Consider the following 14764-nt stretch of genomic DNA (forward strand, 5'->3'; position numbering starts at 1 on the left):
ATTCATATTTTGCTGCCGTGCTTCACGTTTGATTTATCACCGATTGTGCCAGATCAGGGTGGAGAGAGAAAAAAAAAGCACGAGTTGGAAATTCTGGGAAACAAAATCCGGTGCGGGAATTAATTTTCCATATCCGGCCGAATGAAAAATGAGGAATTTGGGCGTTAATCCACCTAGTTGGAGTTGTGTCCTTCAACAAATTGTAACAGCAGCACGAGTTGTACATTGATACAAGCAGGCTTGCCGAGTTAGATTAATACGACAAGTGCTGAAAAAAATCAAGCTTCCCTACTAGTTGCCATTTTTTGTATTTCCAAAATCATCCCTGAACTCTTGGAAGGCACGTCAATAAGTTAAACTTATTATTAAAATCAACAGAAACAATTCTTTTCACCAGAGACAAAAGAACTCACATAGAACAAACATAAACAGAGTTGCACACACTGTCCATTTGTCCTGATTAATATTATAACCGTTGCCGGTGTGACTTTTGCGCCCGAAAACAACCGACTTTTTGTTAAGGGCACGCAAGGGTGGGTGGTCTCCCCCCCCCCCCCACGCACAGACATTGTTTACTTTTGATGCATATTTTTTGATGAATATAAATCACTCAAATATTGATACTCCCAGCGAGTGAGGTGGTTGCAATTTGGCGCAGGTCCGAGATTTATTTGATCGACCCCGCTGAGTTTAATCGAAAATGAAAAAGTATGGAAATGTTCACCCCTTTGCCCTCTCTTATTAGTTTAACCACCCGCCGCCAGGTCAATCCCGGGGGGTAATTATTAAAATGGAATTTCGATTTCATGGCGTGAGAATGGGCTGGCGAAAATTGGTTTCGCCATCACCACCGCCGTCTCGTGCAAATTGCTGTTTGGTTTAATGTGATGGAATGAAAATTTATTCATCATTCATAATGAAAAACCGCCGGAAGTCCAGCGAGCTGAGGTGGGAATGAATGGGAGAGGTGTGATGAATGGACTTTGGAAAAAAGTGGTTTTTGGGTTTCAAAATTTGTTTCGAATGTATTGATTTCGGAAATAAACTTCTTTTCATTCCAGAAATTTTTAAACAATTTGGAGATAAACTAATATTTAAAAATCGGTATTTTTTCAATTTTATTTTTTGTATTTTTTTATCCGGCTGAAACGTTTGTGGTGCCCTAAAAAATTCAATATTACGTTCTTTTCAAGTGTAAGTATGGATTTAAAAAAATGAAAATATTGTTTTCAAAAAGATTGGAAAATTTCACGAATGTTTCATATTCTATCATTAAAAATCGGAACATTAGTAGCAGAGATATCGACATTAGAAAATAGTGGGTTGTTTGGGTGAGACTTAGAAAACTTCGATTTTTCTGTTTGTTTGTGAAGCCGTTGATCATTTTCGAAGAAAATTGATCATCACTATAAAATATTCTGTATTAAATTTAATTTAACGAATTTCTGCACCAAAATGAATCAGCATGTGCCGGTTGTTGCCTTCTTGAAGCCACTGAAGGAATTTTTAATCTAAAGCAATTGTGTTTCAAAATTTATATAATTTTGTGGTACAATCATTGACGTCCTAGTTGGCAATCATTAATTAATGACGATTTCCATAACTTCACAAGGAATGGGATAATCGTTACCAAAAGGAATCAGCATGTGTAGGGCTCTATTCTAAACAATTTGTTGAAGGAATTTTGTCAAAATATTGAAAGCGACGCAAAATTTATATCTTTGAACGAAAAATCATGACAATGATGGAAGTCTTCACGTTATCCCGTTAGAAAACATTTTTTTTCGAAGATTTTTATTTTTCCCGTGTTCAGGAGGCCATTTTGAACAATTTTTTTTCTACGAAAAAATCTACTTATCTTGTTTTATGTTTTTCTTGTTTCATTTTTAGCTTTTAAATTTGAATTTATCTTGTTTAGTTTATGTTTGTTTTTGGTAGTATTTAGCCTATTTTACCACCTCCTATCATTACATTTTGCATATCTAATTTTTACATATTTTTACAGTCACGTTTTCAATTTTTTGCTTGTTTTTCACATTTCCTGCTATAAAATGGCATCAGTATCATTTAAATTGTTTAAAAAAACGTTACTAAATCCACCCTTAGGTGGTTGGCGCCTTCCTCACATTTAAAGGGTGCTATCCAAAATGCAAAAAGTGCGTAAATAACACTTAAGTGCTTATAACTTTTGATAGGGTTGTCAGATCTTCAATGTTTTGGACGCGTTAGAAAGGTCTTTTAAATACGATAGGTCGCATGAGAGATCTGGACAGCATTTTCATCAAAATATCTGAGGTCTGGCCTCGAAAAAATGCGTAAATAACACTTAAGTGCTTATAACTTTTGATAGGGTTGTCAGATCTTCAATGTTTTAGACGCGTTAGAAAGGTCTTTTGAATACCTATCCAACAATAGGTCGCATGAAAGATCCGGACAACGTTTTCATCAACATATCTGAGATCCGGCCTCCAAAAAGCGTATAAATAACACTTAAGTGCTTATAACTTTTGATAGATTTGTCAGATCTTCAATGTCTTGGACGCGTTAGAAAGGTCTTTTAAATACCTTTCTGAAAATGTATAGCATGACGGGTTTTCTAACAAAAACCACCCTTTTTACAATCTTCCGGACTTTTGTTAAAATCGTTTTTTTAGCATAACTTTTGAAGTACTTAACAAAACTTCATAATAGTTAATATAGGTCTTGTGGGACCCTAAGACGGATCGAATGAAACCAGAACGGCCCAAATCGGTTCGGCCAGTCCGGAGATAATCGAGTGCATTTTTTTCGGTGCACGGACTTACAGACATACACACGCACAGACATTTGCTCAGAATTTGATTCTGAGTCGATAGGTATACGTGAAGGTAGGTCTACGAGGTCAAATTAAGAAGTTCATTTTTCGAGTGATTTTATAGCCTTTCCTCAGTAAGGTGAGGAAGGCAAAAAGCATAATATTTTGAAAAGTGATGGCTATTCAAAAGTCTTTCAGCAATAAGCCTTAGAGTTTTTGGAATATTTCAAAATCATGTCAATCCATCAGAATTTAGGTTTAGGATATTCATTAAATGTGCCCATTTTCTAAACAATTATTTAACAAAACATATCTTATAAACGTGATTGGTCTCTTTCAACTGAGTTTTTCGTTGTTTGAACAGTTTCTGGAGACACTGAGAAAATTTGATTTTCCACAAAATATTAATTTTGTGATGCAGTATCTCAGCTAGCAGCAGTTCAATCAACAATATCTGAACAGCTTTTTTTAATTTGCTCAGCATTTTAAAATAATATTTTTTCAAAGTTACTTTTCCTACGCAAAATTTTTTACATTTAAACATTAAATTACATTTATTCTGAATCTTAAGACTAATAACCTATAACATGAAACTGGTTCACCTCATAAAAAATAGAAATTTTTGAATGCAAATTTAAATTTGCAATAAAAAATCATCTTGTAAGCGGTGGTGTCGAAATGATGCTCAATAGGCCAAGGAGTTCCATAAAGTTTACTAAAACCAAGCCCACCTACCAGTAGAGCAGCTTTTTCTGAACATTTCTGTTTGATTTGACTTTTACTTAAATTATTCCTATTTCTTTAACAAGAATATAACAAAAATATTTTCGCATTCTATTCCCGTCAGACGAGAAAGCTCTACTGCCCACGCAAATACAAAAATTTTGAACGATAAAAAATCGTGTGTTGAAAGTGAACCAAAATTTTAATTTTAAAATCTCATAGAAATAGCGTGTAATTTTCTTTTAAGGAAAGCCCGTAAAATTTCCTACAATGTTGTCTGCGACCACTTTTTGATACGATGCAAAACGGCTTCGAGTTAAACTGATACCCTTCTCAAATGTCATTCTCCAGTTCTGTTGAAGCATGTCAACGAAAGCTGCAATTAATTGTGAAATAAACAACCTTTTTAAGGCTGGTACAAATTTTATTGTCAAAGTTTGTGTCACCAAAAAAAAAATCAGGGGCAAAAAAAATTATTTTTCAAAATTGTTTAAATTTTCAATGGAAATTTCAAGTGCAATCAGTTAAAATCAATTTAAAATGTCTTTTTTCGCAACAATTTTTGCATTGCAAAACACCTAAACTAATGTAAAATGCATTTTAGAGCTTTCAAATGTTAAGAGTCTGGTTTGTTATTTCAATATTCGCATCCGCCTAAGAAGAACCTTTTACCAATGTTTATTTAATTTCATTTTTAGTTGAATCAAAGCGCTTAAGCTTGATTTTGACTTTCAATTGTCATATAGAAGATTGGATTGAAATTCAATCCATTAAATATTTGACATTACTTAGCTCTTCAAAGACCGGATTCAATTCCAATCCCGATCATCCGTTCAATCAAATCCAAATCACATCCCAGTAACGAAAATCTCCCTTCGGCTACCGGGACGGGACTTCTTTAAGGGCTGATAAAACTTTTCCGAATAATCCCACAATATTTTCACCAGATTATCACCCCTCTCCACCTTCGGGGTGCTCCTCTGATCCAGAAAATTCTACACAAGGGAGTCCAAACCAGTCTGGGTTGTGGTGGCCCAGAGTGGCCAGTCTTGTCCAGTTTAATATAATCATAAATTTTATTCCTCCCTCCTCCTCAACCTTTTTGTTGGCCTTCCTTGCGGCGTCGTCCCCGGCCCTGCAGTTTGCTCTCCCATGCAGATGTTTGCAAGTTGCAAGCTTTCTTCGAAGGATGAACCAAACAGTGCACACACACACACACACAAAAAAAGCACCACGACGGGAAACTCACCAGACCCCGGCAGCTCAGCTCGTCTATTCTGTTTTGAATTGTTTTGCGGTCATGCATATTTCAAATATTTGTTCTTCTTTATGACAATAGTGGGGACTGGGTTTGGGGATGAAAAGGGAGTCCCGGCCAGATGATAAAGTCATCACTTGACTGCATGACTGCTCCGAGGAAGGAAAAGCTCTCGTTGGAGCTTTCGCAGCGATTTGGGGAGCTTTAGGGGAGGGGTGATAGGATTCTTTCTGGGAGGATTTTCTTTCTTATTTCCAGGTTGTTCCTCTGGTTGAATCTTCTTGGGGATGCAATTTGGAACGTTTACACTCAATTGTTAAATTAAAATTCTACTTAAATATCAGAAAAACTTGAGCTGTAAATAAATTTAAAAAAAAGCTTTTTCAGTTATTCTTTTTTTGCGTGCAGTAATTAACAGAAAAAAAATTACGCTTTTAGAATATTTATTTCTTAAGTTTTTCAGATCAGCTTTTTAAAACCACCTGACTATTACAGCTATAGTTCAGGAGTCCTTGTCAGAAGCAGTGCTGCAGGGATTTAAATCTCTAAGGGGGGAGGAAGGCTGCAGAAAGTTGATTGCAATATGATGTTCTTCTGCTGTGCCGTCTCGTCAGGCAGTCAGTTGTTGGAAAAAGATTATGAAATTGGACGTACCTACTATGAGAAAGAGAATGATTTAAAAGGTCCAAGAGCTGAGCCAGGACTGGTTGGTTTGCTGCAGATTAATATCGCAGGAGGGTACTGCTCTTTGAATAATAAATTTAAATTTGCATTGACGCCGGACGTAATGATGAATATTATAGAGCTTCCCTGTGTATGATGGATGTAGGAGCACACGAGCCAATCATGAGGGATAATATCATCAGCATTCGATAAACTAGTGATAAATGTTGATCGGTAATTTGAATTGGATTTAGTCAAGAGATCTTAAATTCAACTAAATTGGATTCATCATAAATCAAAAGCAGGAAAACAGCTTCTTCAATTGAACATATCAAACTAACAAGCTTTTTTCCAAACAACATCACAAAACAGGCCATTTTTTTAAATCATTGGAAAAGAGTTAAAAAACATTAAAAAAAAACTTCCTTCAAACTAAGATGTAACACAAATTTCATAATGAAGTGAGTGACAAAAAAGGCTATCTTTTGAGCTATGGCACTTGTTCGTCAAAGTACATTTGTCAGTGCTGCCGCTTATCGAAAAAGTCAATATTTATTTTGATAATAAAGTTAGAAAAATAATTTTGACTTAATTTTCAGATGTAAAATTTTCATAAAGTGCACCGTTTTCAAGTTATAGCCATTTTTAGGTAACTTTTTTGAAAATAGTCGCAGTTTTCCATTTTTGCCTTCCTCACTGAGGTAAGGCTATAATCCTGCTCTAAAATTGAACTTTTTATTTAAAGCTCGAAAACCCACCTTGATGTATACATATCGACTCAGAATCGAAAACTGAACAAATGTCTGTGTGTATGTGTGTGTGTATGTGTGTGTGTATGTGTGTGTGTATGTGTGTGTGTATGTGACCAATAATGTCACGCAGTTTTCTCAGCACTGGCTGAACCGATTTTGACCAAACCAGTCGCATTCGACTTGGTTTAGGGTCCCATACGGTGCTATTGAATTGTTTAAAGTTTCGATAAGTAGTTCAAAAGTTATGTATAAAAATGTGTTTTCGCATATTTTCGGAAGTTGAATAAATGGCAGTAAACTGAACCAAACATCATCATGTTATACATCGTTAGTTAGATAATTGAAAGACCTTTCGAACGAGTCCAAAACATTGATAATCTGGCAACCCTGTCTCGAGTTATACCCACTTAAGTAATATTTATGTACTTTTTTGTAGCCGGATCTCACTTAAATGCATGTAAAAAATGTCCGGATCCATCATCCGACCCATCGTTAGTTAGGTAATCAAAAGACCTTTCCAACGAGTCTAAAACATTGAAGATCTGGCAACCCTGTCTCGAGTTATAACCACTTAAGTGATATTTATGTACTTTTTTTGTAGCCGGAACTCACTTAAATGCATGTAAACAATGTCTGGATCCACCATCTGACCCATCGTTGGTTAGGTAATCGAAAGACCTTTCCAACGAGTCCAAAACATTGATAATCTGGCAACCCTGTCTCGAGTTATACCCACTTAAGTGATATTTATGTACTTTTTTGTAGCCGGATCTCACTTAAATGCATGTAAACAATGTCCGGATCCATCATCCGACCCATCGTTAGTTAGGTAATCAAAAGACCTTTCCAACGAGTCTAAAACATTGAAGATCTGGCAACCCTGTCTCGAGTTATAACCACTTAAGTGATATTTATGTACTTTTTTGTAGCCGGAACTCACTTAAATGCATGTAAACAATGTCTGGATCCACCATCTGACCCATCGTTGGTTAGGTAATCGAAAGACCTTTCCAACGAGTCCAAAACATTGATAATCTGGCAACCCTGTCTCGAGTTATACCCACTTAAGTGATATTTATGTACTTTTTTGTAGCCGGATCTCACTTAAATGCATGTAAACAATGTCCGGATCCATCATCCGACCCATCGTTGGTTAGGTAATCAAAAGACCTTTCCAACGAATCTAAATCATTGAAGATCTGGCAACCCTGACTCGAGTTATAACCACTTAAGTGATATTTATGTACTTTTTTGTAGCCGGAACTCACTTAAATACATATAAACAATGTCCGGATCCACCATCTGACCCATCGTTAGTTAGGTAATCGAAAGACCTTTCCAACGAGTCTAAAACATTGCAGATCTGGCAACCCTGTCTCGAGTTCTGACCACTTAAGTGATATTTATGTACTTTTTTTTGTAGCCGGATCTCACTTAAATGTATGTAAACAATGTCCGGATCCACCATCCAACCCATCGTTGGTTAAGTAATCGAAAGACCCTTCCAACGAGTCCAAAACATTGAAGATCTGGCAACCCTGTCTCATGCTATGACCACTTAAGATGCGACTTATGAGCCCTTGAGTGACATGTGTGTTTTTTGTATTCCGGAACTTAACGAAATCAGACGAAAATTGTGTCCAAACCCATCATATCACATATCACCCATTGTTGGAAAAGGGTGAGGAAGGCACCAACCACATAGGTGGATTAAGTTAGTTTTTAAATTAGTGCACATGTTTGCCAACTTAAATTTTTTTTGAAGAGCTGAGAAAATTCTCTGTTTTTTTTCTTTTTTTTGAACTTTGTTGATATGACCCTTAGTTGCTGAGATATTGCCATGCAATGGTTTAAAAACAGGAAATTTTATGTTTATTAAGTCTCACCCAAACAAATCACAATTGACTAATGTCGATATCTCAGCAACAAATTGTCCGATTTACAATGTTAAAATATGAATCATTCGTGAAATTTTCCGATCTTTGCGGAAACAATATTTTCGAAACTATCAAATCACTAACATTTCAAAAGGGCGTAATATTGAATGTTTGGCCCTTTTAAAATATAAGGCTTGATTTAAAAAAGTTGAAAATATTGTTTTAGAAATGATCGGAAAATTTCCCAAATGTTTCATATTTTAACATTGAAAATTAGACCATCAGTTACAGTTGCTGAGATATCGACATTAGAAAATTGTGATTTGTTTGGGTGGGACTTAAAAATAAACATCAAATTTCCTGTTTTTAAAACTTTGCATGGCAATATCTCAGCAACTAAGGGTCATATCAACAAAGTTCAAAAAAAGCAAAATATGGAGAATTTTCTCAGCTTTTCAATTTTTTTTAAGGTGGGCAAACATGTGCACTTTTAAAAAAAATGTAAAACTGCGACTATTTTCAAAAAAGTTACCTAAAAATGGCTATAACTTGAAAACGGTGCACTTTATGAAAATTTCACTAACGTACTTTTTGATTGCAAATTTGATTTTACATGGAAAAATGAAGTTGACAAATTTTTGCGACTAATATTTTGATATTTTTTTTAAATAGTGTTGATTCAAAAATTCATAACTCGGTCAAAGATTTTTTGTACAATCTGGAAATTTCTGAAAAGTTGGCATTTGATGTCCTCTGTTTTTATGTGCAAATCAAGTTTTACTGACAAAAAGTTAATTTAAATTCACCATTTTTTTCTACCGTGTGTCAATTTTTTTCAGTGTAGTCCTTATTCATACCTACAACTTTGCCAAAGACACCAAATCGATCAAAAAATTTCTTCAAAAGATACAAATTTTTGAATTTTCATACATCATTATTGTATGGACAGCTGCCATATTTGTATGGAAAATTATATGGACAAACTAATGATGCAAAATGGCTTCTTTGGGTGTACCAAAGGCTTTTATTTTTTAATAAAAATACAAAAAAAAATCGAATGGACAATCGCTTAACCGCCGATTTCACTTCTAATTCGCTGTTGCCTGTCAGATAGATACACAAAAATAATGTTCACCAAAAATAAACAAGTCGTTAAACCGTCATTTATCAGGCCATCAATGAAATTTCATCAAAATCGCTTTTTCAAGAGCCCATAAATTAAACGCATATCCGGACACTTTAGCGGATTAAAAGTGCCACAGTCACGTTGCCATCATCTTGCCATAATATCCGTGAAGGGTGCAGTTTCCTGCACCACCTAACCCCTCCTCAATTTGAGTTTGGAATCGTCGTTTGTTAGCAGTGTTGCCATCTTTGATTTTCATGGCAAGAATCATTCAATTTTTGATTTAAAATTTATAAATTCGGATATTAATAACTCTCACCTAATTTGTACGGACAAGACTATATTATTTTAGTGCCGACTGGCAACACTGCCACCCTGGCCTACTTTGCCCGTATAATAACTTTATTAGTCGTTAAGGTATCTCGGGCTCATCCACGTTAATGGAATTGTGTGATACATGTGATGTGACTATCACGATCCTCGTTTTGAGTACGTGGGTGTGACTTACACAAACACACACACACACACACACACACATGTGTGTGTAGTGCTGTGTATGTTTGTTTGTATTTGCCCCTGTCAGTAATATCTCTGCCCCGGAAAAAAAAGAACACACTGAAAAAAATCATCACGACAGCTTGATTCACTTGAACACACCATTTTCAAGAGATGTTTTTTTAGTGTTCATTAGCGATAGGGTGGGTTTAGAGGCTGGTGGTGAAACACGACCAGTGGGAGTATTAAATTACATTTTTATACCCACCCACCGTCCGTCAGTCTCAGTGTGTGTGTGTGTGTAATGTACGCCATTAGTGGTGCCCAGCTGGATATTACACCTTGCCTCTTGGAGGCCACATCTCCGGTTAGGTTAGGTCTCTTTCCCCTGTTACGAGTGTGATGTGACGAAGGATGGCCCGGGAATGTGTCCTTTCTGGTTATGGATCTTACGGGTGGGAGATGGGGAGCACTCAGGACACGTAGTGGCGTTTATTTCTTTATTTCTGAGCCATTACACAAATGGACGAGGGTTAAAAGATCTTCGGTAGCAGCGAGTTAATGGTTTCAAATTGAAATGTTCATGGTTATTCTTCCAAAAGATACGATCATCTTCTTAAATTTTACAGTAAAGGATCAAACAACTTCATCTAATCAGACATCCTCAACTTTTTTTTACAGATCCGGCTGAGTGACATCTACCACCTGGCCCGGTCGGTGATGAGCGGGAAATCGTTGGCCCTGCCCAGCGGATGGTGGCCCCACGAGGCGACCCGCCGGTTAGCGGTCCTGTGCGTGTCCACGGTGGCGCTGCTCTTCGTCCGGCTGCAGATTATGGGCTCGCAGCTGCCGGTCTTCACCAGGTAAGCTAATTAACCGGCAACGTCCGTTAGCCTTTTGCAACAAAAACCAATTTGGTGGTGCAACAGCATTTATATGCTGATTGCAACATTAATATTCTGTTTTTTTTTTTTTTTTTTTTTCAATGACGACACCCAAGTAACATTTTTTTCCAGGAGTTCTACAAGAACTTTTCAAGATAGCTCTCTTCAAAACTTCTTCAGGAGTTTGGAAGAGTACTTGAAGAGAATTTTATCCTACCGCGGTCCAAACTGCTATGCTGTAGCTATCTTGAAGAGCTCCTGGGAAAAAATGTTACTTGGGCATTCTTTTGCACATAGTTTCAAGTTTTTAAAGCCACCTGAAACAAAATTATTGGGCATGCTAAGTTTCCGAATTTCGAATCATAACGCTAGTCTTTCTAAACATGATATTCACACGATAGAACCGGTTTGAATTTGAAATGTTAGGTTGCCAAGTGAGCCAACACGAACTCATCTACACCCAAAACTGGGCAGCAACGTTTGAGAGAACAATAGCCTCGAGTCGAGAGAATAGTGGTTCCATTCACGAACGCAGAGAACACAGCTTGAGATGGGCGAAAGAATTATTCTCTCGAGGTTCATTTGCGAAAAAGTTCATCCGTCGAACAAAAAACCAAAAGTGTCGACTACGGGAATCGAACCAGAGACCTTTGACAGACTAACCCAACGACTTAACTGCCTCGGCCAGCACAGCTTGGTGACTAGGGAGTGGTCAGATGTCGATGTATGACGCTTGTTGGAGATTTATTGTTTCAATTAACGAATGAACACATTTGTTATGATGGTGTGAGTTGGTAGCATTATTCTTTCAATGTTGGCACTGAGCCCTCAATAAATTTTGAGGGAACGATTCTCATGACCAGAGCTGAAAATGTCAGGGGTCCTGACGCGAAAATCGGTGACGCGTACACGATTTTTTCAGATCCATTCACTGAACCGCAAAACCGTGACATAAACAAGCCCGACTCAGTCGTGAGTGCCCTAGCTCACTGAGCAGCTGCAATGCGAGGCAGTAGTCGACCAACGCTCATTCGACGTTGCACGCACACACATAAAGAAACAAGTTTTTACACAAAAAGTTGGTATTTATGCGTGGAAATGTAATTTTGAATATAAGTTATGGTTGTTTTAAGTGTTTTGCACAGTCTAGAACCATTCAATTGTTTAAAAATAGTCAAAATAGTGTTTAGAGAGGATTTTACGAGTCAGTCATACGACACGAATTGAGTGAGTGTAGCTCATTTTTTCACGTCTCTCATTCTCCAGCAGCCGACCGGCACGAGTCAGGCGGCAGTGGTTGAACGGACACAGTAGGCTTACAGTCAGATGCTAGCAGTGAACTGACATTTTGGTTTGCTTCATGTGTACGCTGGGTTGGAAACATTTTGCAGGCCTGCTCATGACTCTGAATTTTGGGTGTATGATTTTTGAGATGAATAATCATCGTGTTGGCTCATTTGGCAACCTACACAGAAAAAAGAATCATGGTAATATTACATCTGGGAAGGGGTACATCTTTTATGTCAGAAAAAAGGTGTAATTTTACCTCTGGAAATGTGTAATTTTACCACTTTTCTGGTGTAATGTCACTTTTTCAGTCTAAATTGAGGTAAAATTACATCATAAAAGAGGTAATATTCAACCTTCCAAAATTACAGCTTCCAAATTTACATTATTTTTTTTCTGTGTAACATTTCAAATTCAAACCGGTTCTATCGTGTGAATATCATGTTTAAAAAGACTAGCGTCATGATTTGAAATCCGGAAACTTAGCATGCCCAATATTTTATTGTCAGGTGGCTTCAAAAACTTGAAATGATTTGCAAAAGAACGTCGTAGAAATTAGAGGTTTGAGCAAATCGAGTTCTACAAAATTTTAGACTTGTTTGTTTTATCTTGCTACGCACAGGTACAGGTTTCATATTGGAAGTACGCTCAAATAGGTACTTTTTCAATTTATTTTTTCTTGTTTTTTACCAAAACAAGAAGTGAAATAAGCTGTCCGGATTTGGAAGCGTCCGGGAATTCGAATCATGACGTTATTTCTTTGGGGATTCACACGAAACCCTGTTTCTGTGGATTAAAAATGACTATCTGCAAAGTTGTTCTCGAAGCGATTTCATTTTTTTCCAGTTCAGTCACCATATAATTTGCGGAGAGAGTAGTTCGTTTAATAATTAGGATTTCTTAAAAATCACGTTTTAAATTGATGAACGATGATTTGGATTTTTCTTTTTACTATGTGCGGGGTGCAAATTCAAAGTTTATTTTTACCCGACGAACGTAGCAGTTTGGATGGTAAGACAAAACTAGTTCAATTGAAAGATCACAGTAATACGGTAGTGTTTTCTATTTCAGATTGTAAAAAGCGGTTCTTTGATAACACTGACAGTTGGTTTGACACAACGGCAGTTGGTGGGGTTCCAGCAAAGCATAAGGAATTTACTCACATGGCAGCAATTGGATGGACGCAACCGAATGGGAGCATTCGATGGGAGTGTGGAGGCTCACTTGTGTGGTATGATTTTGTCCTCACTGCTGCACACTGTGTGCTGGTTCCAAATAGTAAACCTTCAGATGTGGTTCATTTGCAAAAAAAGTTCATCCGTCAAACAAAAAACCAAAAGTGTCGACAACGGGAATCGAACCAGAGACCTTTGACAAACCAATCCAATGACTTAGCTGCCTCGGCCACCACAGCTTGGTGACCAAGGAGAAGTCAGAAGTCGATGTATGACACTTGTTGGAGATTTATTGATTCAACTAACGAATGAACTCATTTGTTATGATGGTGTGAGTTGGTACCATTATTCTATCGATTTTGGCACTGAGCCCTCAATAAATTTAGAAAGAACGATTATCTCGACTCTGAATTTTGGGTGTAGAGAATTGCTGATAAACTGTATAGTTTTGTTGGTCAACTTTTATATATGTGTGAATGGCGATCGGGTTTTTTCTTACCAGTGCTTTGTGAAAACCTCCAACAGATATTTCATGTTCACCGTGGTATGGACAGTTTAGAATATCCGGATGGATTCGGTTGATGTTGATGTTTAAAGGTGAACAACAAATGACAGAAACATTTGAGCAGAATTGAATCTGTCCTATAGGTTGCTTCAGCTGATTCATACACAAATCTTCGCGAACGCATCGCCCTTTCAGTCTACTGTTCAGCATACAGTCATCACCTTCCTGAAGATCCCAAGGTCAAAAACCATCGACCTCTAGCTTGTTACGGCAGTAGACCCACAGATCTTAACTCCAGGGAGTCCTTGGATGTCCCAGAACATCCCAACACATCATCAAACTAGTCTACCATACTCACTGAAGCTATGCGGATATGTTCTGGGGTCAAAAATCGTCGACCTCTTGCTTGTTACGGTGGTAGACCAACAGATCTTAAAATAAAATTAAAAAAGACCGATTTAGTGGAGAATTGCTCTATTGTCACCCTATCGTCCAGTCATCTTTTGACAAAGAACTTTGTCCTAAGGGCTCTATTCTGGTGAGGTGTCAATCCAGAAAAACGAAAAATGTCGCGCGTTACGAAAATGTTGCATGCTTGGTTCTGCGGAAGGGGTCAGCAACGAATGAAGTGTGGCAACAATGGTGCAACATTCTCGCGTGACAGTTCCAAGAAAGCAGGAGACGAGGCAAAATTTGCACCATGTTGCCACATTTCATGCGGACTATATAAGCTAACAGATAGCCTGTGAACAGTTAGTTTTGACCGAAAATCCGTCAGAGACGGATCGACGGTGGTAATTTTATTGCTCACACACACATACACACATTGAAAGACACAGGTTGAGCACCACCTTGGGAGGAATTCTGTTCTAAAGAACATTGTTAGAACGGTCACTCGGAAACCAGATTGATTCAAGGTAACGGGGTTGGGACCAAACTGGTAGGATATTGGCCACACCCGGAGTGGCCATGGCCCTGAGGGAAGGTTCTACCGGGGAACATTTATGGAACCATACGACTTTGGGCAATATGGGTATCAAAATTCATGGTTTTTGATAATGATGATGAAAATGGCCATTTTGACTGGATTGGCCACACCCGGAGTGGCCATGGCCCTGAGGGAAGGTTCTACCGGGGGGACATTTATTGAACCATACGACTTGGGGCAATATGGGTATCAAAATTCATGGTTTTTGATACTGGTAATGAAAATGGCCATTTTGAC

General features: G+C 37.6%; 1 protein-coding gene across 1 annotated transcript in view; it reads left to right on the forward strand.

Annotated features, from left to right (window-relative positions):
• The window catches only part of LOC6051490 (protein O-mannosyl-transferase Tmtc3), a 471860-nt gene that overhangs the window by 358426 nt on the left and 98670 nt on the right, over positions 1–14764 (forward strand). Inside the window, exon 6 of the mRNA XM_038251901.1 lies at positions 10370–10551. Within this exon, the coding sequence (XP_038107829.1) occupies positions 10370–10551 (182 nt within the window). The remainder of the gene's footprint in view (positions 1–10369; positions 10552–14764) is intronic.

This window comes from Culex quinquefasciatus, chromosome 2 (genome assembly GCF_015732765.1).
Source record: "Culex quinquefasciatus strain JHB chromosome 2, VPISU_Cqui_1.0_pri_paternal, whole genome shotgun sequence".
In the NCBI taxonomy this organism is placed as follows: Eukaryota; Metazoa; Arthropoda; class Insecta; order Diptera; family Culicidae; genus Culex; species Culex quinquefasciatus.